This window comes from Falco naumanni, chromosome 14, assembly GCF_017639655.2.
Source record: "Falco naumanni isolate bFalNau1 chromosome 14, bFalNau1.pat, whole genome shotgun sequence".
Classification (NCBI taxonomy): domain Eukaryota; kingdom Metazoa; phylum Chordata; class Aves; order Falconiformes; family Falconidae; genus Falco; species Falco naumanni.
The window spans coordinates 14,985,749-15,012,146 of record NC_054067.1 but is presented as its reverse complement, the minus strand read 5'-3'; the positions used below and the strand labels follow the sequence as shown (position 1 = coordinate 15,012,146).

Here is a 26,398-nt window from a genome sequence, read left to right as displayed (position 1 = left end):
CTTTAATGAGGCATTTTGGATTCTTTCCCTCGCTGCTGCAGCCGGTTACCAAATCATCTGTATGCTAATGAGCTAATTTGTGTCATTAGCAGAGCCCTGTTAATCAAGACCTCCCATGGTATGACTGGGCTGCAGCCACAATGCTTGCTGTATTTTAGACCTTGATTTTTTTTTTTTTTAATTAGTAACAATGTGTGTGATGCTCTTCGCTGGGCACCTGCAGCGCAGCCCGTGTGGATGCTGAGCTGCCTTGAGGTGCAGAACCAGGGTCTTAAGATTTACCTTCAGAGGGGAGGTGTTTCCTAAAGTCTGGCTAGAGAGCTGGAGTGTACAGTCCTGAGATGCTACTGCTTGCAGCAAGGAAGGAGCAGGGAACATCTCCAGCCCCCTTCTGCCAGCATGAGGGTAACTGGGCACAGGGACACTTGCTGGCCATGCCTGCAGCTCAGGGGTTTTGATAGCCACAGGGGCACTGTGATACCCAAAAATCTCACTTGGAGTTCCCTGCCTTCTCTCCCACAGGGCAGGTTCGTTCAAGAGCAGAGTTGCATCCTTAGGGCGGTAGTTTGCTTTCAGGTGCTTGTGTGAGCTGTGGGAGATGGGGATGACAGGACGACAGAGCAGCTCCCATGCAGGTGCCAGCGTGCACCTCGGCTGTTTTCCTGCAGCGTTTCTGGTCCCAACGTTTCCTCATGCTGCTGTGTTTGTGTTTTCCAGATCAGCCGGTTGTGTGGCCACGCTCAGCAGAGGCAGTATCGATCGGCTAATTACCCCGAAGACCTTTTCATTGACAAGAAGGTCATGAAGGTGACTCATGTTGAGCAAGAAGAAACTTTGTCGAGCAGGAGGAGGTGAGAGTGCTTGGGCTGAGCATGGTGTCTGCGGGATGGGCTGCAGGAGCGGTTGCCATATGGGTTGGCCAGGTGGAAGCAGGTGGAAGAGCTCCTTGTTTCCCTTGCCCATAAACCTGCAGCTGGTTTTGACTCTGAACATCAGAGCTACTCTACAGGTAGCTCTGAAGTGCAGCAAAGTGTCTACAAGTGTGTTCTCACAGAGTGCATCCCTCTTTTTTTTTTTTTTTTTAAAAAAAACCACACTACTGTAAAACTGCCTTCTGCTTTTCTTCTTTGTTTTACTATTTTGCAATGCACCAGGCACCCAGGTTCATACACTAATGCCTTGTCTGGGTCTCTTGGGCACTGCTATAGTGCCACAAATACAGGTGTAGTTACAGGTGGAAATGGTCGCTCGAGCCTGAAACACTGCATGTAACACTGTGTGTGTAGGTAAGGGGGGCTTATTTCCCTTTTTATTGTGTGCAGTCTTTATGGTAGTCCAGGAATTTTAACAGCATTTTACTGAATATTTTCAAAGCGAAGCAGGTAGCTCCACTGCTGGCACTGCACCCTTTGCTTCCTTCCCTCTGTAAATGGAAGCTGTAATTCAGTGAGCTTACACTGCTGTGTCGGGGGGATGCGTCTCCCCCCTGGATCCGAAAGCACACCCAGAGGCATGCGATGCCTTTTCTTGTATTCAAGACGGCAGTAAAATCCTTGCGGAAGAGAAACAGGCAAGCTTGGCAGTTTTTGGAATGGGATAGATAAAGTTGGATGGATTTCTCTTTAAAGAGTAACAGGGCCACATTCTTGATACGGTTCCCATGAGATATATCACCAGGGCTTGCATTCTTCCATTGTCTCAACACATCGGAGGGTTACACAGCCCAGGCTCTGCCAGAGATGTCCTTTGAGGACTGTGAAGTCTAATGAAATCTGCTGCGATGAATTACATGAGCTCATACCTGCAGATATGGAGTTTCTCCTGCCCGGTGGGGAGCTCTGCTGCCTGGTAGTTTTCTTCCCTCCCTTCTCCCCAGCGCTGCCGGGGTCTGCAGGATGGGAAGCAAGGCAGTATCTAGGATGTAAGGAGCTGTGTGTTGATGGGCAGCGTAAAGCTTGTCCTGCTCAGGGTTTGGCGTAACTGAAGACCCAGGTCTTGCCTCATTTCGGCTTTCAAGATGGTGTTGGTTGGACCTCCTGCCCCACTGTAAGCCCAGGGGAAGAGGTGGCCGTAGGAGGTGGTTCATGCGGGAGGTGAATGTCTGAAGCACCCTTCCAGTTTATGCAGGGGGGGGTGTGGGCTGAACTCCCACCCTTTGGAGGGGCTTTGACTGATCGGGCTTGTTCATTGGCATGGACAGTGACGGGCGGGTTGGTGTCTGTGATACCCTGGCAGGCTGCCTTGTGGTGACCCAAAGGAGGACTTGGGTGCCCCCCTGCCTTCATCAGCTGCTGGCTCTGCCTGCGCTGGCTGTGTCAGTCCCACCAGGGCAGAAACAGGCTCCTCGCTAGAAAAAAGTCAGAGCAGCGCAGCGCAGGCTGCCTTTGCTGGCACTGGGGCGGCTTCTCCGTGTTTCGCCTGCCCCCAGCTGGCAGTCAGGGGCTTCGTCTGGAGAGAGAGCCCCGCGAAATCCCCGAGTAAAGAGGGGTGGAGGGAGCTGGGCACCCCCCTGCACCCCAGCCTGCCTAAGCCTGCTGTGTCTGACAGCCTGGCATGGCTGGGCAGCTCCCCGCAGCTGGCAGGGCATGGAGGTCCCACCGCTGTGGGGCCAAGGGGATGCCCCTGAGAGGGCTCCCTAGCTCGAGGTGCTGACCCCTCATCATTCCTCCTGGGGAGGAAGGCGGCCAAGAACTAACCCCTTGCCAAAGGGGGAAACGTGCTGAACCCAAGCCAGGAGACTCTGAGGCCAAGTCTTACTTCCTCCAGTCCCTGCTATTCATATTATCATACTTTTTATGCCATTTACCGAATTATAATCTGCCAGTGTTTCCCAGTGACAGCTGCTGAGTGCCCCTGAGGGGACAGACCCTGGGGCAGCCCCTGTCCCCTTTCTGGCGGCTGGCAGTGTCCCCTAGGTCAGACTGTCCTGGCACCTCTGGTCGGCTGCTGAAGGGGACCTGCTGGGGACAAGGTTCCTTGGTGCTGGGAAGGGGGAGCACAAGGTGGGGGTCTCCTCTTGTCTGGCTCAAGCACTGCTCCTGCAGCTCCTCCTGCCTTCTGGGGCAGAGCCGTTTTGCTGAGTGTAACGTGTTCCTTCGAATGCCGGCTGTGACTCCACGGCCAGCCCAGTGTACTCCTTAAAAATGGTGTATTTTCAACAGTGCAGCATGAAACCCAGTGTAACCCACCTGTACAGGTCTATGCTGAGAGTGACTGCTGTGGTCTGCCACCAAAAATGCCATTTGCCCTTGCAGGGATGTTGGATGGCCGATGTCAGGTAGACAAAGTGACAAGGCTGTCCTTTCCTGAGGGGCTTCTGTTGCCTTCTGTGAGGTAGAGGGGACTGCTGGCAGCCTGGGCGCTTGCTGCTTTGATGCAGTCCCTGTATGCATGGCCTGAGCCAGCAGCACCTTTCCTTAGGTGCTTTCCTCTGGTTTTGGCATGCTGCATGGTTGGGCTGAGGTTCTGCCGCCCCAGCATCCCTCTCCTCACATGCATCTTTGCCCTAAGAAACATGGACTCAGCCCTTGACTGATTAACATTGAGGATGATGGAAAAAGCTACTTGACATACTACAGAAATAAGACCAATGCTTCATGGTTTGTTTGCACCCAGCTGCTTTCTTGTGTTTGTGTGACGACCCTTACTGGTTAAAATGCACTGACCCCATCTTCTTTTCATCTTTTTAACTGAGCACCATTTCCTCCCCTTTCTTCCAGGGAACTCATTACGAAGCTGAAGTTCCACAGCAGTTTTTACAGCAGCTTGCCAGAATACATCTGCAACCACAGCTCTGCTGTTCAGAACGACACTCTTTGCTGGAACGGACAAGAAGTCGTGGAGAGGTGAATCACGTCTCCCTTCCCCTCCCTCTCCCCAGCACTGCTTATCTTGTGTTAACCACCAGGCGTTGGAGTAGTCTGTGACCAGGGTGCTGCTCTTTCCCTTAAGAAACCTTTTGCAGAGCTGGCGTCCTGCAGTTGCGCTGCAGCTCGGATGGATGTGCAAAGTCTGCACGGAGAGTAGAAGTGGTTGTGTGCTGCCCTCCACTGAGTTTTCTGTACTGTGCTGTGAAAACTCTGCAGCCGTAGCTGGTTTTGGTCAGGGTAGGTTCGTAGTGGTGAGCCATAGAGAGGAGACCTGCAGCAGTGCAGCCGTGCTCCTGGTACCAGGGGTAGCTCCTCTCCAGTAGCCCATGTGGGGGGCATTGCCCCTCGTTGGGGTGGGGACGTCTTCAGCCTGGCTCCATGCAGTGGTAGCAGCACAGCATGGCTGGCATCCCCTGCCCCGTCCAGGGAGGGACAAAGAAGCCCAACAAGATGGTCTTCCCCTTGGCCTTGGCTCTGTGTTGGAGGAGGTCAGGACCGCTGAGCTCTGGTGGTGCCACTGTTGCCGTCTGACCGTCTTCTCACAGCTGAGCCCTGGCTGCCCTCTCTGGATGGAGCCGTTCACCCCAGGGTCCAGATTGTGCCCCGGCTGCTTTTCCCTGCCCCACTTGCCAGTTCTGAGGATGTGCCGGTGGTAAGTGTGAGGTTAATCAGGACAGGCAAATACAGGAATCGTAGCATAAAGGGGAAGGAAGCGTTAATAGAAATGGAGGTTTTTCTTGCAAAAGATGCCCCTTGGGGAGTGTTAAAGAATGTGGAAATAGACCTTGGAAATTTTTTTTATAATGATACATAAATTTCCTCTAATCACCCTACTTTGCAAAGCATCCTTTGCTATTAAGTAGTTTGCGTCAGGGAAGAAATAGAAATAAAATCAGGAAGTGGTGAAATGTTGAGATATTAATTACGACTTCTTGATCAGTAACCTCAGGTGGTAATTAGCCTGTGCTTGCAATACTGACCTGAAACACTGAAAGGACCAAAATAGCATCAAACTATATTTTGAAAAAAATTGCTCAAGCATCTAAGATCACACACTTAATGAAAAGTACTTACTTTGCCTAAGGCAAAATGTCCTCTATTTGTACTTATTTCTGCAAAATCTTGAGTTTCCATGACTAAGTGAGAAATTCAATTGGGAAAAAAAATTATTTTGGTATTATCTCACTAGTTGTTAATTAACATTTCTTAAACAGTGCTATAAACACTGCAGCTTTGTAGGAGGGGGACGTAGTGTGAGGTCTTTGCTTATGACAGCTCACCAGGGCCACAGACAGTGGCCTCGGTCCAGGTCCTGCTGATGGCACAGCTGGGTGAAGTGGCAGCAGTGGAAAGGTGCTGAGTCTAGATCCCCCCGCAAATGTAAGTTCAGAGTTGTTTGCAGATTAAACATGACTTTAGATGATAGCTGCCTTCAGCTTCCTGCCGAGAGTACCAGGGAACCGTCATGGGCACAGATGTCACCCTAGGTCCCCCGCTGCAATGCTCCAGCGTCGGTGGCATGAAATGGAAGGTCACGTAGGTGCCATGGCATGCGGAGGGGGCGAGGCAGGGAGAGGATGGTGTGTGTGCTTGAAGGGGGCACCAAGACTTCAGTGTCTGGCTGCCTCTCTGTTGAGGATTAAATCCTCTGCTGTGCCAGAAGAGAGCGTGCCTTTCCACTCCTCTCCTCCTTGCCCCCTCTGGTCTATTGCACAGATGTCACCAACTCTGCCATCTCCTATGGAATATTAGCAACAGCTCCCTTGCAGCTGGCAGATACTGGAGTTTTTTGCTGCTAGCAGAGAGGGGTGCTGAGAGTTAAATCCCCCATCCCCTCCCAGGGACATCAATGGTGTCCTGGAGGGGGAGACTTGCTGTCTGGGCAAGGAGAGCAGTGGGGGTGGTGGCTCACATGGAGGAGGGGGTTTGGACCCCCCTGTGAAGGCAGGGTGTTCAGGAGGGAGAGCAAATGAATGGATGCACAAAATGGAAGTAGCTGTTGCCCCTTAAACGCATCGACTGCCTTTCTGTGTCACCTGGGGACCTAGGGTGACATCTGTGCCCATGACGGTTCCCTGGTACTCTCGGCAGGAAGCTGAAGGCAGCTATCGTCTAAAGTCATGTTTAATCTGCAAACAACTCTGAACTTACATTTGCGGGAGGATCTAGACTCAGCACCTTTCCACTGCTGCCACTTCACCCAGCTGTGCCATCAGCAGGACCTGGACCGAGGCCACTGTCTGTGGCCCCGGTGAGCTGTCATAAGCAAAGACTACCCTCTGCAGCCATAACGCTTCCCAGGGTGACCCTCTCCTCTCCACGGGCTGAGAAAGCGTCTCGTACCTGGTGGTGTTTCTGCCAATGAAACTACCAGGGGGGAACTCAGCTAAATAAAGCTGAATGAAGATCATGGCCCAGGGTGCTGTTCTCCCAGGACCTATTTGCAGAATGTTTCGGGAGCAAACATGTAGTTACAATGGTCTCTGAAGCCAGTTGCATTGCTTCACGTGGAGCCAAAACTGCTTCATGTGCTTGGACCTCCCAGCGTGGCATCTCTTTCAGAGAGTCTGGGAGGATTCCTGAAAATCAGGAGCATTTAAGGTAATGCTGCTCGATACCCCAAACCACCAGTTTCTTTATTTCAGTGTTTTTCCCCAAGAGGGAGCCAAGCAGCTGTTCACCGTGTAGGAGCTCTGCAAGCTGCTCTGAGAATGTGCGTTATGTACTGGAGTGTTTTTGGCGCGGCAACAGCAATTCTCCTGCTGGATCGATGTGCGCTTGTTGGTCATCAAACACCATCTTGCCACTTTTTGCAAGAAACTTGGTGTTTTTTGAATAGCTAGTATTAATTTCAGGATGCTGACCTTAGTTGTCCCACGTGTATAACAGCTGCTGGAAAGAAGAGTCTGATTTTCTAGGTTTTGTGAATGTAAAATATACTTTATATCTTAGTGTTTCCCCTCTTGCTTTGTTGGATATTGGCTTTTGTAAATCAGATCTTCCTGACTGAAAGTTCAGCAGGCTGGACCGGAGGAGATGCTCGTTCCTTGCATGTAACCTGCTGTGTGTGGTCGCTGTAGCTGGATATGTTTCACTGTGGGACAGGATTGAGTTGCCTGAGCATGGGCACCACATGCAGCCTTGAGACCCCTTCACGTTTCTGGGACATCTGTAGGCAGGTCTAAGACCACCCATGTCCCTGTGGAGGGGCAGCTGGGGCTTGAGGGAGATGCCTAGCGGTTCCTGTAGCATGATGAGGTGCTTACCCTAGGCGTGCATTAGAAAGCACCTGCTGAAGCTGCTGATGGCTTTGCAGCATCAGGTGAAGACCCAGGGGAGAGCGATGGTTGGGTGGATGCCATGTTTCTGTCTGGAGGTGATGGATAAAACCGGGCACGGCTGTGTCAGTGACCTCGGTGTGAGCATCCTTATGGGCACATCTGGGCCTTGGTGGCATTCCTGTAGGCTTTGTGGCTATTTACCTCTCACAACTTTAATGCAGTACCTGAGCGTTAATTAAGTTAGAGAGGAGTCTTACTGGGTTATCCATTTCCTGACCTCTCTATCATGACAAAATTTGCTAGTTATTCTAAGCTCTTTTCCTGTAACATGTTAAATCAAGCCTGGAATAGCAACTTCACAGCTACTTGTCAAAGCACTCAAGTACCAGACAATACCGACAATGTGCATCCTGCTATTTGATGCAAACAATCCCTTCTGCACCCGATGCTGCTCCTTTTGTGGTTTTTCTGAATCTATTAATGCTGTCCTGTTTATCCCAGTGCGTTGTTATCAGCACTGTGTCAGTGCTTTGTTACCAGCACTCCTTGCTGCGGACTGGACATGCACAATGCCTTTTCACTGGGTCTCATTTCCCAGTTTCAGCCTTGGACCATCCTGCACTTCCTCCTTGCCCTTAGTTCCCTCTGCCCTGACTGAACGTGGCGTGTTCGTCTGGGATGCCGAAGCAATGCAGCTGGCTGGAGGATTTTATTGTGCTTTTCTCCTGCCATTTCAGTGCAGTCCTATGCGGACTCTACTTCGCTTGTCGTGGTGATCAAGATCTAACTCTGCTTGAGCTATGTTCTTGTTTCATCCCTGGTTTTTGAGATTTCCCACTGATGGAGCAGGGTTGTGCATGCAGCGGGAGCACTCCTTGCCTGGTGCAGCCCCTTGTAATCCCTCTGAAATCAGGAGCTGTGAGGACCTGCTGAGTGGGGGCTTTCTACGCCGTGGCTTGTGATGGGGATGAAATGCAATGTGTTCTGCTGGTGGGTGAGCATCACTTATCCTGCTGTGTGTATTCTAGCATGTTATTGTGATTCATCCCTCATTTTCTTCTACTGAGTCTTACTTTGTGGTCCTTTGTCCATCTCATTTACTTCTCCGAGTTGGACTATCTAATGGTGAGAATTCATCCTCCTTCCTGAGGTTTGTTATTAACCTGCGGGTTAATAGTTCAATTGCCATTCCTTATGTGGGTTTAGGACATGGTGCCTTGAAATAACAGTGTGCAAACAGTGGCAACCATACAAGGAAGGTTGATTTTTCTGGTCACGCAGAGCAGTGCCTGTGTCTTTTGCTGTGCTGTTGCTGCGTAAAGAACATAAGCCAAAGTGGGAAGAAAAAATAAGACAACGCATTATTGCTTTTCACACTTGTCAAAGTGTGCAAAAACATATTGTGCTTTTATGGGATGCCACAAAAGTTCACAGCCAAATCCACCCATGGCACACTGCACCACTTGTGAAGAGCTTGTTGAGGAGTCACGGTGCTTGGGTGTTCGTGGTAGCTGGTGACGAGACCTTCTGGATCTCCCTCTGTCTCTCTGCATCCCTGTGCACCTCTTTGCAGCTTTCCTGGACTCAGTTAATTGACAGGCACTTCCCTGAGGTAGCAGGGGCTGGACATGTAGGCAGGGTGGGTGTGCAGCAGCTTAAAACTGCCTAGGCAAGGGTTGCTATCATGACCTTCCTTACCTCTGTCTTCATGCCCCATCCTCCCGTCTGCCCTCACACTGGTGGTGCCGCTGGTGGTGCCCGGTGGTGAGAAGATGTCGTCCAGCATCTCTTATCTCCATCCAATGTGGAGAAAAACCAGAGGGTGATTCTTATCGCTGAAGTCCTGACTGAATAATTAGCTCATTTAAAGACTTCAGCTTAAGTCAAGTGGGTGTTGAGATACTGAACTCATCTCAGTTCCTATGGGAGTTCGGTGTCTGAATCTCCAAGGTGAGCCTTATATATCGTATGAGGGTTTTGCTGCATTTAATACTAAAAGCCTATTAAAAATCTAGATTCTCAGAGTTTAATAATCTGCTTACATGCGTATATATTCCTTTCAAGCTGTTCTGAATAGAATGACAGCAACATTTGCCCACTGCAAAACTTGTAAGCATGTTAAGTATTAGATTCTGCCATTTCCAAATTTCTCAGGACAAACTTGTACCGTAATCTCTATCACCGGCATAAGCCTTGTGCTCTTTATACCAATTCCAAATTAATATATTTTTAGCACCTTGCCAGATTCTCTTCTTCAAGCTAGAAGTCTCAGATTTCCCTGCTGTTGCCAATGAACTGCGGTTTGTTTTAATCATACAAATCATAAACAATGAAAGCACAATTGGAAGCAAGAGAGAAAAATGAGATTCTGTAATTGGAACAAAGGAAATTCCATGCCAGCAATAACCCTTTAGTTCATGAAGGGTTTGGTTATTTCTGGCAGTGCTGCAAAATATCTGATACAATGGAGTCCCCAAAGAGTGAGGCTGTGTAACTTTTCAAGCACATAAAACACAGCTTTGTAGCAAATGTAAGCTATAATGAAAGGGTAGTAGGCAAATTCAGTGGGTTACTGAGTGGCCATAATTGTTTCCAGAGTATTTCAGAAATTAAGATCATGAATCTTCCTCTGTTAAGCCTGCTGCTTGGTCTCAGGTTTAGCCAATTTTTCCATAATCTATTTGTCTTGAACTTAAGTAGGAATGGAGGGAGACTTCAGGCTGCCCTTTTTATGCTACAGACTCCTGTTGTTTTGCTATGAATATTACAGCTTTTGCTGTTCCTCCATATTCCAGAACCAGGTCATTACCTGAGACTTCACGTTTACCACCAAACTAACATCTGCAGCACGCTCACCAGCTGCAGCACATTGCACAGGGAGGTTGGGAAGAGGCAGCCACTGCCCTTTGGTGGGGAACTGATACAGCAGCATCTCGGAGGGCTGTCATGGTACTGAGACCAGGCTGCAAGGTGTTGGTATTTGGAAAACCAGCAGAAAGTGGCTCCTTTTTATTTAGGTGAGAACTTTCCCCACTGAGAGCGTTGGATCCTTCTGGTTGCTTTTGAAGAAGCTTGCTCAGGGCTGCTGGTGGTGTAAATCGGTTGTGGCGTTGCAAACCCTGCAATGAGTGCTAGCACTCACTGCAATCAAGCAACTGGGTGCATCTTGCAATCCAGGAAGGCACCTGAGAGCTATACACCCCTCCTCTCTCCTGCCACTTGCATCACCGTGTAACAGATGTCTGCATATGGTTAAGGGATGGTGGGACCACACACTCCATATGGAAGAGGACAGCTGAGGTGGACCTGCACCCCACACCCAGCCCACCTCTGAGCAATTGCTATGACTGACCAGGTATCTCTGGAAATTCTCTCTTTAGAGAGAAAACTATCAGGGAAAGAAGTTATCACCTCTTCTTGGAGGCTTATGGACTCACCCAGGAGTTACTCCCTGTCTGCAGGGTGGGATGAGTGGGTTGGAAGCAGCTCTTCCAGCCTTTTGGCACCTGCCACTCACACCACTGATGTGACACTAAGTTGTCCCACTAAACCAAAAGGTAGCAGGGCCAGAGACAGTAAAATGTTGCTATCACCACTGTGCCCACCTTCACTAACTCATGAAAACCAGCTGGAGAGAAGACTTGAGATCCTGCAGGGAGTGTGGGGGGAGACACTTTTCTTTCCTGTCTCCCCTTTTTCTTATCTTTGTGCCTCCTATGTGGTGAGGACTTTGTGTCACCAGCCCACGTGGCCTGTAGTAAGTCTCATCTCGAAATGCAGAGCAGCATCAGGGGATTGTGGGTGCTGGAAACGCTGCTCTCTCCAGCTTGGTTATGAAGTCCTGTGCAATGTAAACCCCTTGTCTTGTGTTGTAGTCCTGTCTTGTAGCAGCCTGTGTTGTGTTTGTCCCCCATCCTCTCCCTCAGACAAGTAGGATTCAGTGAACAGAGATGGTAGGGAAGAACCTGCAAGGGACACCGTGCTGTTTAAATTGTGGGACTGCATTTGAATGAATACTTTGCAACTGGAAAGCAGGCATAAATTAATTGTTGTTTGAATGAAGTTATTTTCATTTTTCTAAAAGGTGTAATTCTTTATATTTGACTTACAGGATTACTTTATCTAAATCACATCAGGCATTGCAGTAACTCATCTTTAAGCCTAGCACGGCCAAGTAGGATGAACGTGCATTTTACATTCATTGCCATATATTTAAATTGCGTTTGTCATCTTGTCTTCCTTGCTCTGAAATGAGGGCCTGGAAAGAGCTGCATTTGGACAGGAATGACCAAACGTTCACAGGAAACGTTTGTGGATGGTGGGGAGGAGAGGAGGGGGAAATCCCTTAATTTGACTGCATACCTTGTAATTTATGGCTGGGGGATGAGAAGGAGCAGGAAGGGTCTGTAGCTGGGCTGTCCCCAACAGAAGACCTCAGATCATTAGTGTTTTCATCCAGTGGTTGTCTTTAAGACCATTTTTAGTGAGGGCTGCTTATCAGCACATTTTACAATGTGACATTTGTCTTTGGAAAATACCATGTCCCCAGCAAGAGCCCATACCCAGGGAGCCCGAGCAAGGAGATGCATGCTGGCTGACGTTGAGACACGTCAAAGAGGAAAGTATTTTGAGCTTTGCTTGTGAAGTGGAAGCCAGACCATGCTCATGTTGCAACACTGATATCCCTTTGGCGCAGGGACCCCCTGGGACCATGGGGTGGACTTAAACCACTGTGCATATTTTGCTGTTCAGTGCCGGTATCACCATGGCAGAGGTATGTCGTGGGTTTCATGGGGTGGCACAAGTGTTCTGTGGAAGGGGCCGTTTTATTGGCATATGTTGAAAGCAGCTCGAGATAGCTCTGAGACTTCTCCTTTTCTGCGCTGTGGCTGGAGACCATGGGAGGAAGGTGATGCTTTGGCTTGGTTTTGCAGTGGGACCTGCGAGCCTGCCAGCCCTGCAGCAGCTTACAAGGGATGCAGGGGAGCCTGCGTTGGGACTGTTCCAGGAGTCCCCCATCCTCCAGCTTGGTGGAGACTGCAAAAGCATCTCTCTGCCATAATAAGGCCTGGCTGCTCAGCCCAGGCTGCAGGGAGGGGTGCCAGCTGCCTTTTCTAGCTTTTCTGGCATTTCAGGAATGCTCATCTCTCACTGAAGCTACATTTCAAAGTCTTTAACCCTTTCGGTTGGCTGCATCCCATATGGCTGAGTGCCTGCCATCCTGGCCCTGGTGCGGGGGCAGAGAGGAGCCCAGCGGAGGGTGAGTTGTGTCCCCCTCATACCTGGGTACACTGGGGGGCCTTGGCTCAGCAACACAGGGACAGTGTGTCCTGAAGCACCCAAGGCACACAGGAGCATGTCTCAGGCTAGTCGGATGTAGCACACCCCTGTGCATTTGCTTCTTTGCGACTCATGCTCACAGATGTGCAGCTTGCAGTCCCCCCTGCCTTGCTACTTCAAATGACTTCTTGGAATAACGCAGATGATTCATTTTGGCCCTAGTATGTACCTTCATAGCTGGCCAGGTGGGAAGCACCCAGGTGGTGGCACCCTGCTTCTCCAGCATCACTGTTTTAGGGAGAGATCCCTCTGCAAATGCCTTCAGGTTTGCTTCCTTCTCTGGTAGACTTTTTGCTCAGAGGAAGGTGATCTGAGGGCCTCACCACCCCAGTGGAGCCTTCTGGAGAGCAATTTCAGTCTTTGGACACATAGTCATGGCGTACTACTGTGGTGTACAAAACAACACTGTGGTACTGTGTTCCTGCCTCCTGCACGATGTTGTGTAGGTTACAGAAATCCTCTCTGGCAGTCACCGTGTGGATTTCAGAGGGAGTTTCACCCACGCAAACCCAAGCTATTTGAGTTTCTCTGTATAAAACTATTTAGGAGAGAGATTGTATTAATTTTGGTGTACATCAAATGGGCTAGGTTCTGCTCTTGCTTGTGCGAGATTTATCCTGCTAGTTAAATCTTTTAAACCACACGGGACTTTTCAGCCATGTACTTTAAAGTTCGGAAGAGTGTTTTAAATTAAATTTACAGCGAACACTGAAAACGGTAATTTCTTCGGCACCTAAAAAGCCATGGGTCTTGTGGATGTTTACGTTCAGTCACTAGATGTGTTTGTGGGGTTGGCACGGTGGCTTTAAGTGACTGTGTGACAGAGTTCACTGCTCCCAATGCCTTACTCCCCTGCAAAAAGTTAAGCCCAAGCATCTGCAGAGCCAGGCAGGACTGTGCTTGCGGCAGCAGTGTCTTCCCACGAGATGGTGCTCGGAGCATGTGGTCCTGCCTCCCATCCCTGCCAGGAGGCCAGACCTTCTCCTGGCTACCGGCTGCTGCAAGCTGCCATCCCGCCTGGCGCTCTCTGGCTCCACTTCTCCCAGTTCCTTAGCTTTCAGCCTACAACAAGCCTCTAACTGCACGTCTAAGTGCTTTTCTGAACTGGGAGCTATTGTGTCTCAGGTGTAGCTGTGTTTTGTACTTCCCAGGGTAATGCAACTATTAAAAAGTAAAAAAAAAAAAAAAAAAAAAAAAAAAGCACTTGTTCTGCAAAATGTTGAGTCCTAATGGGAGGCCTCAGCATGGGGACAGGTGTCTGGGTGGAGAACAGAGCTGTTGGGGTCAGTCCCTCACGCCTGAGCAGCACGGTGCTGCAGCTGGAGCCCTGCAGGGTGGGCAGGCAGCTGCTCCGGTGCTGAGGAGCTGGTGGGGCTTGCGAGACCCAAGTTGATGTCTCTGCTTTGCAGTGATGCTTCTCCTGTACTTGCACAAGCTCTTTATACCTGGTAACAGGTATATATGCAGGCATGTGCCGTTCTGTTAGAGGCACAAACACCTCCTTTCTCTCATCTTCATCTGTCATCTTTATGAAGCATCTCATGGGGTCGTCAGCCCTCACCTGTATGGGGAGTGCCCAGCGCTGGGGACCGGGCTGGGGATGCGGAGTGCTCCTGGATGTACAGCTCCTGCTCTGAAAAAGCCTCGGAGTGGAAATCAGCCTCAGTCCTGCATTCTAAATGATGCGAACGTTTCAGGTCAGGGCAGATTCCTGCTGCACCAGTATAAATCCAGGGTTGCCTTTGTATCCCCACACGTCTGAGTGAGTCTCATTCCTAATTTAGAGTTGAAGTGGGGCCAGCCCCCTGTGTACCCCCAAAACCCTCAGTGTGCCCCAACAGCTGTCGTGGCTGAGTGTCCCGATGCCTTTCTCCCCTAGCAAACATCCTCTCTGAGCTGGCCCCACCATCCCTCCCATCTCCCTCCCCTCCTGTAAATCCCTGCTGAAGTCCCACTTCCCAAAGCCTCTGTGAAATGGGCCAACTGTCATCGCCCGAGCTCGCCCGGCAGCCTGGGGATGAAAGATTAGTGGGCAGGGAAGCGGGGAGCTGGCAGACAGGGAGGCAGTTGCTGGGGCTGGTGCTGGGAGCTGGGTAAGGACACGATGTGTAGGAGATGAGTCGCAGAAAGGAGAGAAAGGAATATTCATCATGTTTACCCACGGCACTGGAACAACAGTCGTACGTAGCGTAGAGCAGACTGATGCTTGGCATTATCTCAGCAATCTCAATTTCGTAGGCTGTGCTGGCATTTGGCAGCATGTGCTGGGGCTGTCAGCTCTTGGAGATGAGGACTTGGTTTGTGCTTGTAGCGTACCCCATCACTGGGGCTGTGATGAATTCCAACAACCCACAGCTCGAGAAGGCACCAGTGTGCTCTGTGCCACTGCCGTGGCTGCCAGCAGTTGGTGGCAGCAGCCGCTTGCTCTGGTCCTGAAGCCAAGTTTGAGGTTGGTGCAGATATGCTTGTCTCACGTCCTGAGCGTCACGAGCTGTTGCCCAGGTGCTGGGTGTAGAAACGTGTTCCTCCAAAGGCAAGCATGCAGTGATCCCTCTGTCCCTCCTCACTTTTATTGCTCTGATAAACTCTGCCGTTCCATAATTTTGCAGTAGTGAAGTTATATTTCTTTCCTAATTGCTGATGAAAAAGCTGAGCGCAGACTTGGCCGCCCTCCTCTGCAGAGCTGCCGTGGCAGCTGTGTGAGGGTCCCTGTGGAGACCTGCGTCTGGAGATCTCTCCACCAGCTCTTAGTGTGCTCTACGGGTGCTTTACTGTCTTGCCCAGTACCCATGTAAATTGAGGTATCGTGTGGTGCAGAGCCCAGCACCGTACCAAAGTCAAGGTATGTTCTGTCTAAGCAGTTACTTTGATCCCCCAGGCTGGATCTCATCAAAGACTGAAATCAGGATTGTTTGACAACACCTATTTTCCATTAGCAATGTTGACAGCATTAATTATATTCTGATTCTTTAATTCTTTATTATTGAAATCACACATCAGTGATAGTAATTATTTTGCAAGGGGGTTGATATTATGCTAATCAGCTTGCAGTTAACTGGGTCATCCCACTCACTTTTTTTTTTTGGCTGTGGGCACAACACTACTGCTCTTGTACTGGAGTCTCTGTGGTCTGCCAAGATTTATTTTAAACAAACATGAGCGAGCCAGAATTTCTGAGCCAGCTTTTTTTAGGACTCTTGGGTGCAAGTTATGTGAAAATGTTTATCCCTGTTGTATGCTGTTTAACGTCTTCCTTGGTTACTAATGGACTGGAAAGGACTTCATTGTCCTCAAGTGATACAAGTACATCATCTTGCTGGTTTGCAAAGGCAGAGCAGAAATGTTTATGGAAATCTTCTGCCTTTTCTTTGCCATTATTAACTGTCTTGCGCTCTCTGTTTTGGAAGGGGATGGTGCTTATCTTGGGATTTCTTTTGTTTGTACTGAACTTTAAAGATCTCCTGTCTATTAGCCCATCACATTGTGGTCTCCTCTGTTCTCACTCCCACAGGTACAGTCCCCAGATCACAAGGAACGGAGCAAAAGCTCAGCCTGGCAACCATGAGGTGAAGATGAAAGGTCCCGAGCCAGTGATCAGCCAGATTATTGACAAGCTGAAACACATCAACCAGGTTAGTTGCAGGCATGCCAGCAGGGATGGCTCCAGAGTGGGTGGTTTCCAAATCAGTTTGGCCTCCCCCACGCTTTCTTTGGGCTCAGCCAGACAACCTGGGGCATCTCCATCTTCAGCAGCTGAGTGTGGAGTCAGTGCCACCTCAGCCCTGCGCGGTGCTGGGCTCACAGGGCACGTGTGGCAGGTCCTCACTCGTGCACGCTGGTGCGGTGCTCTGTGGGTGTAGGGAGCTGCAGGGCACGCGCGTTGCACCCTCCAGGGCTCAGCCTCTGCCCGGGCGATGCGTGGATGCAGTCCTGCAGCGTGCGTCTGCTGGGCATCCGTCCCCTGCACGGTGAAGGATGAAGAAAGATGGGACTGCTGTGGTGTCCCTGAGCACGGGGATTATGTGGCACGTGCCTGATGTCCCCTCTGGTCAGAGGAGTCCCCTTTGGCATTGCTTGTGGCTGGCAGAGAGGGTCACCTCTTTCTTTGCTGTATCTCCCTGGACATCCACTCCCAGTTACTACTGGAGCAAGTTACTGTTGAATGGGGAAATGGCAGAGCTAGATGAGACCCTTTTCACTGTTGGAGGAAGCTTCCCTCCCACAATCTCAGAGCTGGCATCCATGCTGGGACAAGCAGTATCTTGTCTCTCCCCATCGTGTCAGGCCAAGTTAGGTCTGTGAACAAGCCCCACCGCTGCCAAGGCATTAGGTGGCACCTCTGCGCGGCATTCAGCTTGCAATTGTTAACTTCCCAGAGCTCTTCTGTGGCGTTCCCTTGGGCCAGCCAGTCTGGGGTCCGGCTCTGGACTCTGCTCTCCTTTCCGTGTCGTTGAGTAAACTCAGAGAGGGAACGTTTTACAGTAAGCTGATAGCTTGGACCTCTCAGCTTTTCAGGGACACAGGACTGGGACCTTGCAGGGCAAGTACTCGGCTGGTGATGCTGTCTGTTAATAGAGCTGAGCTGCCCAGTCTCTCCAAGAGAGTTCTTACCAGTGGGGACCTTGTTCAGGGTCGCTCTGGCACGAGGCTTTGGGCAGCGGCGGGTTCCTGGGGTTAAGCCCAGCTTTGCTTCCCGGCCGGGTGGGCTGCAAGGGCTGCTCTGCCTGGAGTTGCTGGCTTAGCGACTTTTCTGCTAACCTCTGCTTTCCTGCTCCCATGACTGCCAGGGACTGTTTTCATAGCAGCTCCCAGTTTAACCCCCGTGCCCTGCGATGCAGGCACGCCTCATTAGGTGCTGTCTGGGAGCGGGATGCAGCGAGGGGTTCGGGGTCCCCGGGAGCAGCCCACCACACGGGAGCTGATGTGGGCAGCGGCAGCGCAGCCCGCTCTGCCTTCCCATGCCTCGCTGTGCCATCTGCCAACAGCCCATAATTATTAAAAGGGGGGGGGGGGGGGGGGGGGGGGGAATAGCATAATCAGCTCCCTATTAAATGGGGTAGAGGGCAGGCTTCAACCTGCAGGTGATAATGATATTTTGCCATTCACAGTGAGAAAGTCACACTGAACAAAACATGGTTATTAGTGTACTTGAAACTGCTGACATAAAGTGGTTGTGAAATGCTGGCTGCCAGATTGGGTCAAGTTAGGTCTCTGCTGAACAGTTCAGGCTGCTGAGGAGCGGAGATCTGTGGAACAAGAGACCCTGGGTAAACATGGCCAGGCTGAACTCAGCTGTTTGCGGCAGCAGAGTGTCTTTGTCAGCTGCTGCTCGGAGAAAAGTAGTGGTAAGGGGGTGGATACGGCCGGCGCAGTCGTGATCTTTTGCAGTGCATCCCCTCTGTGGCTTGCAGTGTCAGACTGGGACATGTTGTGGGGGGCAGGTAAAGTTCTAAAGTTGTGTTTGAGAAAGAAGGGGAATTGAGAATAAAATCAGGAGAAAATAGGAAGTGATCTGTGAAGATTATTTATAAACCTAACTATTCTTGCGGAGGGTCTGTAGTCTATGGTAAGTGGCTTATATACCGGGAAAAAAACTGTGCAGGTTACTTAAATTTGGGATTTGGGGTGTCAGAGCTCACCATACACTTATTTTCTTGGCCTACCAAAGTTTTGCACTCTCCTTCACATCTGGAATGCATCTTGAATGCCAAAGAGTAGGAAATGTGGAAGGAGCAGCAGCTCTGGATGAATTACAGTTGTGTTTTTCAGGTGTTGGCTTCAGATCTGGGAAGCAGTGGGGACTCCTGGGCTGGGGGTGTGTGAAAATCTCCTTATCCACCAAGCTTAAGCCAACAGTGGCTTTTAAGGGTTTTGGAGAAGGGAGCATCTTTTGGAGTGTAGTGCTCAGAGCTGTGAACTGGATTCCCCATGTGACTACAGTAAATTGTGCATCTAGTACCGTGTGATGACTTCCTCCCTCTGTGTTGTGTTAGAGATGCGGCCTGGATTTTCTGGATGTGGGTAGACTCGGGAACCATGCTAGTTGGAGCAATTCTTGGAGCATTCCACAGCTTTTTACTTGTAGTTTTTTGCTAATGCCTGTAATTTGCCGATGACTTGGCTTCAATTTATTCCAGACTGCTCATGCTGTTGAAAGACATGTGTTCTTTCAGCAGTACACCACGTTTTTGAGCTTGCTTGGGTTTGGTGAGTGTGTGTGTGTGTGTGTGTGCAGAAATAGTGTTCGCTTGTTAGTTCATGTCTTCTCAAACAGAATCCGGGTAACTGTGCACATGTATATATATATATGTGAGAAATTCTCATCAAACTTCTGCAGTTTGAGATAAGGATGGGGTTTGTACATTAGAACAACATCCATGGGGGCTGAAAGGAGTACAGGATACCTAACCCAGAGAGAAGGGGATGTAAAAATTTGCCAGGTTGTATTAGTTTGGTTCAAGCATCTTTTATCAAGCTAAACTAAATAAATGAGTAAAGCTTGGCTGCCCAAGTGGTGTGCTGTCTCAAGTCAGACCTTTCGGGATGAGTCCCCCTCAGTGGTGCCTACTCACCACAGCAAGACTCCAGACCATTTTTGTTTCACCCAAATGTGTGATTGTGGGTGGTGCTATTTTTTTGTGCATCGGTGGGTGAGATGGTTTATTGTTGCTGTGTTGGAAGTAAGGAATTTTTTTTCCCCCCCCAGTTCTGTTCGATGTCTACCAAGCTTTGATTTAAGTTATTTTTGCTGTGTGCCCAGAGGCATGAACAGCCCATCCATAAATATTAGCATTGTTATCTCAGCTGGGAGGCCAAGGGTCACCTTCAGGAAAATGAGTTGGAATTGGTTCCTAACTTTTATTTCCCAGAGTGGATGGGGTCTGTTTCTAGCTAGAAGGGTTTTCACTCATCCCACATGTGAAACTATTGAAACGGAAAGGTTATTCAGTGTCAGCACAAGGTCTTGCTCAGGTTTTTTTGTGACTTGGTAGCATCCCTAGGCAAAAAGCAGTCTGCAAGGTGAGCTGTTTCCTCTGGTCACTCCATTTTCCTCCCACCATGGGGACATTTGGATGGCTGGCAGATGGGGATGAGCTTCAAGTTTTAATAGATATGCACGGAGGCGGGAGCTGTGGTGTCCCATGTCCTGCATGCTCTGCCACGTTGGTGACCTGCTGTCAATCCTCCTTTTCCAAGAAAGGCTCTGGAGAGCTTACCTGGGTGATGGTGGTGTGAGGGTGCAGCAGGGATGGAGACACTGTGGGTACCAGCTCAGCCGATGTCTTGGTCTTCCCTCCTGTCACTCCCTGTCCCGAGGTGACTTGTGTGCCCTCTGCAGTGCTTACGGGGCTCCGACAAGGTGGCAATCGATGCTTTACCCCATCCTTACTGCACTTGCCTATTTAAGCTTGTGCACGGTCCCAATCCCTTTTTATGCTTAGATGAATCCTAGGGTTTATTATAGGACCATCTCTAGGAGGAAGAGCATAATTTTGCAAGAAGAAAGAGGAAAACCCCCACCAAAAATGAATAATAAAATCCATAAAAGGAAACTTAACTGGGGGACATGTGTCTTTACAAGATTGAAGGGCCTGGAAACATATTGTACATTTCCAGACACTCGAGTTAAGGGCTCATTTAGAATATTTCAGATATACTGGAGCTTGACAGTTCTTTGGTTTCCACATCAAACAATCTGTAATTTATTGCCCCGTATAGGGACTGTGTTTTTATCATATTGCATATTCTCTAGCCAGAAATCTAACTCCCATATAAGCTCTTGAAAAAATAAACCCTTTGGGGATCAAAATCCAGGCAATATGTTTTCACAGACCCTGAGAAACCCGCCTTGATTTATTTCCTTGGAAATAAGGGGAATGCAGAATTTCTTAGAGTATTACAGCTGTTCCCCCAAGCAGGATCTTGCTGCCTTTCTTCACGTGCGCGGTGTAAAGACCCAGTTCCTGTGGCAAGCCCCGTGTGAAAGAGCCTTGCATGGCTCTTCATGGGGTTTACAGGAGGATGAGAACAAAATTTAGAAGTTTTACGAGGCAGTAAAACATGGAGCTCTAGCTGGAAAGGGGAAAAAAAAAAAAAAAAAAAAAAAAGGCCCAGAGGTGCGAATGACCAAAGACAAAATAGACTTGAAGTTTGCAAAAAAGCATGCCCTGGTGGTTAAATAGCCATGTTTGAAGCTGGTTTGATCAAGCAATGTGCCCTATATTTGTTTGTAGGTTTAATGGGCTGTTTCCCTGCGTCCCGGCTGCTGGGAGAGGGCATGGCGGAGGTCACCCAGAAGTTAATTTGGAAAGAGGCCAAAAGGCCACAACTTGATTGAATCAAATGTAAACAAAATAGGCCTGGGAACAGCGCCGTGCCCTTGCGCCCGGGTCTCTCTCAACCTCTTTGCTCAAAATACGGAGTATGGTGGAGCGTGGGGGACCGGCGAAGAGGGGCTGAGCCCAGTGCGCGGGGACGATGCTGGGGACGGCGAAGGGTGGGATGTGCCGCCGGGGGACCTGCCCAGGGGCTGCCTGCACGAGGGGTCCCCGGGCAGGGGGCAGGGGGTGGCTGCCCGTGCCTCTGGGGCAGGCGGGGGCTCCCGGGGAGCTGCCTCGCACCCTGTCCCCAGCGGCTCGATGCGGGGAAAGCCATTAAGTTTATTATGGGAGACCCTGGGGAGTTTTCAGGAATATATTTCCCCTGCAGAAAAATCCGTGACTTTGACAGATTTGGTGGAAGAGCGTTTCTCTGCGGCCTGCTAGGCTTTGCGAGTTTATTATTCCCACTGTATTTTAATTTCCTGACCAGATGAAGCGGCGTAATAATTAGAAAAATGCACAAACTGCCAGATTGTTAAATAATGTGACGCACGACGCTTATCACTTGAAAATACAATATTTAAATTGCACCGAAACAAGTCGCTTTTGGCTAATTTTCCACTTTTAATAAGTTAATGCTACAATGTCTGAAGTGCTGTATATGTGTAATATAATTTATCAGGTCCTCAAAAGAAATGTTAATAAACACAATAATTACTTGGACACGCCTTTTGTTGAACATTATTAAACAGTTTGTAACAATTAAAATATTAAAACCACATGTTGTTGAAAGCAACCAGACATTGCAATTATTTCTTACTAAGGCTATTAAATAAAATGACAGAAGATTTTTATTTTAATGATAAATGCATTTTGGAATGGATCAGCTAATTCTTCTTTTACTGCACAAAATAATCTATAGCTCCACCAAGTCTAGGCCTGGTATTTAAAAACTAAATCCTTCGTCCTTCTGAGCCGTGCCTCGGCTCTTGTTAACGCGCCGGGTAAATGCTCGCTGACTCCATATGCAAGCGGCAATTACAAGATTTTGCCAGGGCCAGTTAAATCAGGGGAAGTGTGACCCTCTCTAACGAGAACGTAATTAAATTTGAATGTATCTCACTGTCGGGTTGCTTTTTAAACCCAGAGCCCTCCTTCGCCTCCTCAGTGAGAGCTGGTGTTTGCCCACGCCAGCTATCGCCCGCTGGCACCCTATCTGCAAACATCCCGGCTTTATCGGGTTTGTTGTGGGAACACTGTGGCCACAAGTCAGCCGAAATGGGTTTCCTTTAACGGCCGGAGATTAATTGGAGCCGGTGTGTTTGCACGCGTGTTTTTAAACAGAGGAGTGATCTGGGCTGTGTTGCTGAAGTTCCTTGGCTGTTTTACCCGCAGGCTCGCACCGCGCAGGGGGGTGTGAGGGGTGCCTGTGCAGGTACCCGTGCTGTGGAATGTGAGCTATTTCCCATTTTCAGCAAGGAAAGGGTGGTAAATAGGCACGTTTCTGGTACTGCTCAGTGACTACGGAACTCGATTTGTGCTGAGCATCTCCTGTGTGCTGTGTAAACCTGGCTAAGCCTGTCTGTGGCTGACCGGCTGTTTTTATTGAAGGTAGTGCCAAAATGCCCATCAATATTCAAAGTCTTTGTATCCGCCAGGTTTTGGAGAAGCTAATTCATTGTGGGGTCTTCCTCAGAGCACCCAAATCCTTTGCTCCATGGCCACGTGCCCCTTTTTTTGGTAAATAATGGGACTGCAGAGCTGTCATTTCTTGAGACAAGATTCACTGTTTCCTGTCCCTTCCTGCTTTCCATTGTCCTTCCGGTGGCAGTGAATTTCAGGAACACACAGGAGAGGACCGGGAAAGATGTGTTCCCGTGTGAAGCTGTGTATCTCCTTTATCGGTATGAAAAAGGAACATCTCGCTTGAGCTTACTTTTTGCTAATCCCACTTGCCTTGGCAGGGGTTGCTTTATACATCCGTGGTGCTTCACCGCTAGTATCGGAAAAGATGTTCAGCTCAGTTGAGGCGATAGGAGCAGCAAAGCTTTCCTGGGGAGTGAATCTGGCTCCTTGCTTTTCTCAGCAAGAGCTGCTGGGGCTGAGCTTGGATGGGTGGCAGTTTTGGCTGGTTTCCACACCAGTTTATTGTCTGGCGTTCATAACCTCTGGGTGACATAAATAGCATTTTTATCACTCTTCTTCCCTAAAATTCCCTGGTTGCTGCAGTCTTATTCATGAGAAGGGATTCAACTTTGCCCCTGTGGCTTCAGCTCCTGCAGGGAGGCAGGTGCCTCAGGTGTGTCCTGCAGGGACCAGCTTCCGAACAATGCTGTGGAAATCAGCTGGAAAAAAAATACCATTAAAGGGGCTTCATTTGCTTTTGTGTCCATAACATGCAGCTGATGCACAGCGGTGCTTTAAAACAAACACCAGATATCCTGTACCAGTGCTGGAGTTTATCCTGTTGTGGAGGAAGCAAACCTGGAGGAATCCTTGTGCAGCAAAACATGGTGTAAGTGGAGCCATTGATACCAATTTAACAGTTAATTACAGTTATTCTGGGCCTTGTTAATTGTATCAAGTGTCCTCTTGTGCTGTGACTCAGGCTGGTAATTTAATCACTAGATGTCCTGGGGGGTGTCCTCCCTGATGGTCCCAGTAACAAAGCGAGCATGCAGCTGACTCTGGTGTTAGTGGGATGATTGGTAGGTTTCTCATTTATGTGTTTTTCTCCAAAATTTGACTTAATGTCAAGGTTTTTGAAGTGTGGTCCAGACTGAGAGGGGACCGAGATTCAGGGTGCTAATCTTCATTAGCAGACCTGGAAGGTAACCTGTGGTCTTTTTGCCAGGGAACAAATCTGGTTGCTTTTGTTCTGAGAAAAAGCTTCGTTAACGATAACGTTACTTTTGGTTCCAGCCTGACATCATGTAACCACCTAGTGATGATCTCAGGAAGGGAGGAAGAAGCAGCGCTGTCAGACCTGCCGTGGGCAGGGAGGGCCAGCTCTGGTGGGAGGTCGGTCACGCATCCCTGCGGTTTGTTTCGGGGCCGTTGTGCCCAGCCATGGCAGGGTGTGCGGCAGTGTTGCTGTGAGCTGGGATGCCTTTGAGATTCCTGCTCCATTCCTCGCCGCTCCATGTGCTGGGAAGGTCAGAGTAGGGATTTTCCCAGTGCAATTCTGCCACTTCACCAACCACTCTGTCTGCACTGGGAACAAGGCTCACTTAGGGCATTTTTTTTCTCCTGAAGGCATTCATGTGTATCTGGTCCATGACACCAGCTGGGGATGGGTAGCGGAGGAGGCCTTCCAGGTGCTGTCTGCTTGGCTGCTATGTGTTTGTGTGTAACTTGTATTGAAGGAACTGGAAGCACTTGCTGGTTTGGCATCCCTTTGATTAAAAGGGCCATGTGAGTGTCTTACTGTTGTGTGCAGAGAGACATTAGCCAGCTGAAGCAGTTCATCCTCTGTCTACAGAAGTTCACTCTTACGAGAAATGTTACCAGAGATTTTCTGGTCTGAAGTAGGAGAGGCATCAGATCTACACCCCACCCAGCAACCCGGCTCTGGGAAAGAGTGGTCCCATTTTTTAAAGCACTGGCTTGGCTTGGTGAGAAGCTGAAGCTGCTCCTGGGACCTCTCCTGATGCTCTACCCCACCTCCATGGAGGCAGCAGCTGGCACAGACTGCTGCAGCTCTCCTCTAAGCAAGCTGTGCTGCTGCCAGAAGGTGCAAAAGGTTTTGTAAGTTTTAGGTAATGAATAATTTGCAATCTCACTCCTTTTGTTATACCTGCTGACGAAGCAGATGTCTGTAATTAGGCAGGTCTCTGTGCTGGCTAACCCGGTCCCCAGTCAGTGCGACTGCTGTGACCTGTCTGCATTGGGGCAGGTGTCAAAAACCCCTACGGCTCAGGAGGACTCTCTCAGTTAATGCTGTTGCTCGTTAAACTTCTTACCTTGGTTTTGACATGGCAAAGGCTGGGCTGCCTTTTAGTGCTCTTGCTTTTGGAGCACGTGCTGCGAGAGATGGCCCTTGCAGCACCGAAAAACCTGCAAGCAAACAGGGAAGTTTAGGTTGCAGCAGTATTTATTGCCTATGGCCTCGCTCGACTGTACTGCGAGGGAATGATATTTAAAAGAAGAAAATGTGCTTGGTGGCCTTTCTGAGGACACATGTAAGAAGATGATGACTTGTGCAGCATGGTCAGCAGGGGATGGGGGAGGCAGCTGGCGAGGATGGTGTTTGAGCCATCAAGAAGTACCGTGATGGGCAGGAAGACCTTTTTCTGTTTGGCAGGACCCTCGGAATGCCTCTTGCCCACGAGCGAGGAAGGAGTTTACTGACCTTTTTGTGCAGCACATAAGCTCCTACATGCTGAGGGTGAGGCTTGTGTAGGTGCATTCAGGGCTTCCTCTGTGAGTGTTGGGTCTCTCTGGGGGAGGGTATAAAGTCACCAGCTTTGAACCTCATTTAAATGCTGAGTTGCTTCAGCTGCTCGGTTTGTGGCTGTGCATCTCTGTGGGAGAGCCAGCCCGGGCAGGGCTCCTCCTGCCTGCAGCTCAGGGGGCCTGAGCCTTGCAGGGTCTGTTTCTGTGGGAGACGTTCAGTGTCGGGGATGAGTTGCACCCCGTTGTATCCGTGGTGCCTGTGCTGCAGCCTGGATGTTTCCTTATCCTGTTTGTAGACCCATCCTCGGTGCTGATATCGATACTGGAAAAGCTGTGTCCATGAAGTTAAATTTTCTCCTCTTTAGGTTTTACAGCAGCCACGCTCTGAATGCAGAGAGCTGTGACCTTGCCCAGGAGCCAGCCCAGCCATCAGCCGTTAATTAGGGACCTCGGAGGCTGGAGAGACCCCATTCCTGGGATTATTTCTGGTCTGGTTTGTCTCAGTTGAATGCCTGTTTAATGTGAAGTGCGTAAATACTTGTGGCAGCCAGGCTTGGGGCTCGGGGCTCCCTGCTCCAGCTGGGCGCCTTCCCCAGCAGCACCAGCCCTGTCCTGCCTGCAGGCCCCCCACTCCATTCTCCACGCAGGACAGAGCGGTGGCCATGGGATGCTGGAGGCTACCAACCCCTCCAGCTCCCAAGGAGCGTATCCCGGGCTCCGCTAGGCACAACCTGTCCCAGTGCGGTGGTGAGCGGGTCCCCAGGGAGGGCAGACAGGCTGCTCCCTAGCTAACGGGTTTGGGGGTGTTAGCCGTGGAGTCCTCCTCCTCCTGTTTGATTTAAGTCTCTGCTGAAATCAACAGCTTGGTAATCAGCCCTGCACTGGGGTCGTCTTGTATGACCGGTGGTAACTGGCCTATGAGGCAGTTGCTCAGTCCCCTGTGACAGCTCTGTGGGGCTGGGGACATTCAGCAGAACTGCTTGCCCTTTCTTTTGGGGCTTCCAGTGCCCCGGGGTGAAGGGAATGCAAAAGTAAAGCTAGAAGGAGCAGCCCCCAGGGAGGGCAGGGTGAGGCAAGGGTGACCAGGGCTGGTGTTCTGGCAGAAACCTCTGTACAAGACAACATTGTGCACAAAAATACGTGATTTGAGATGATGTTCTCCGCTGGGAGCATTTAGGGCAACAGGGAAGTG

General features: G+C 49.8%; 1 protein-coding gene across 1 annotated transcript in view; it reads left to right on the top strand.

Annotated features, from left to right (window-relative positions):
* Positions 1-26,398, top strand: part of GPC3 (glypican 3) — a 154,808-nt gene that overhangs the window by 92,286 nt on the left and 36,124 nt on the right. The window contains exons 4-6 of the mRNA XM_040614718.1: positions 718-851; positions 3,720-3,845; positions 16,002-16,122. Of these exons, the coding sequence (XP_040470652.1) occupies positions 718-851; positions 3,720-3,845; positions 16,002-16,122 (381 nt within the window). The remainder of the gene's footprint in view (positions 1-717; positions 852-3,719; positions 3,846-16,001; positions 16,123-26,398) is intronic.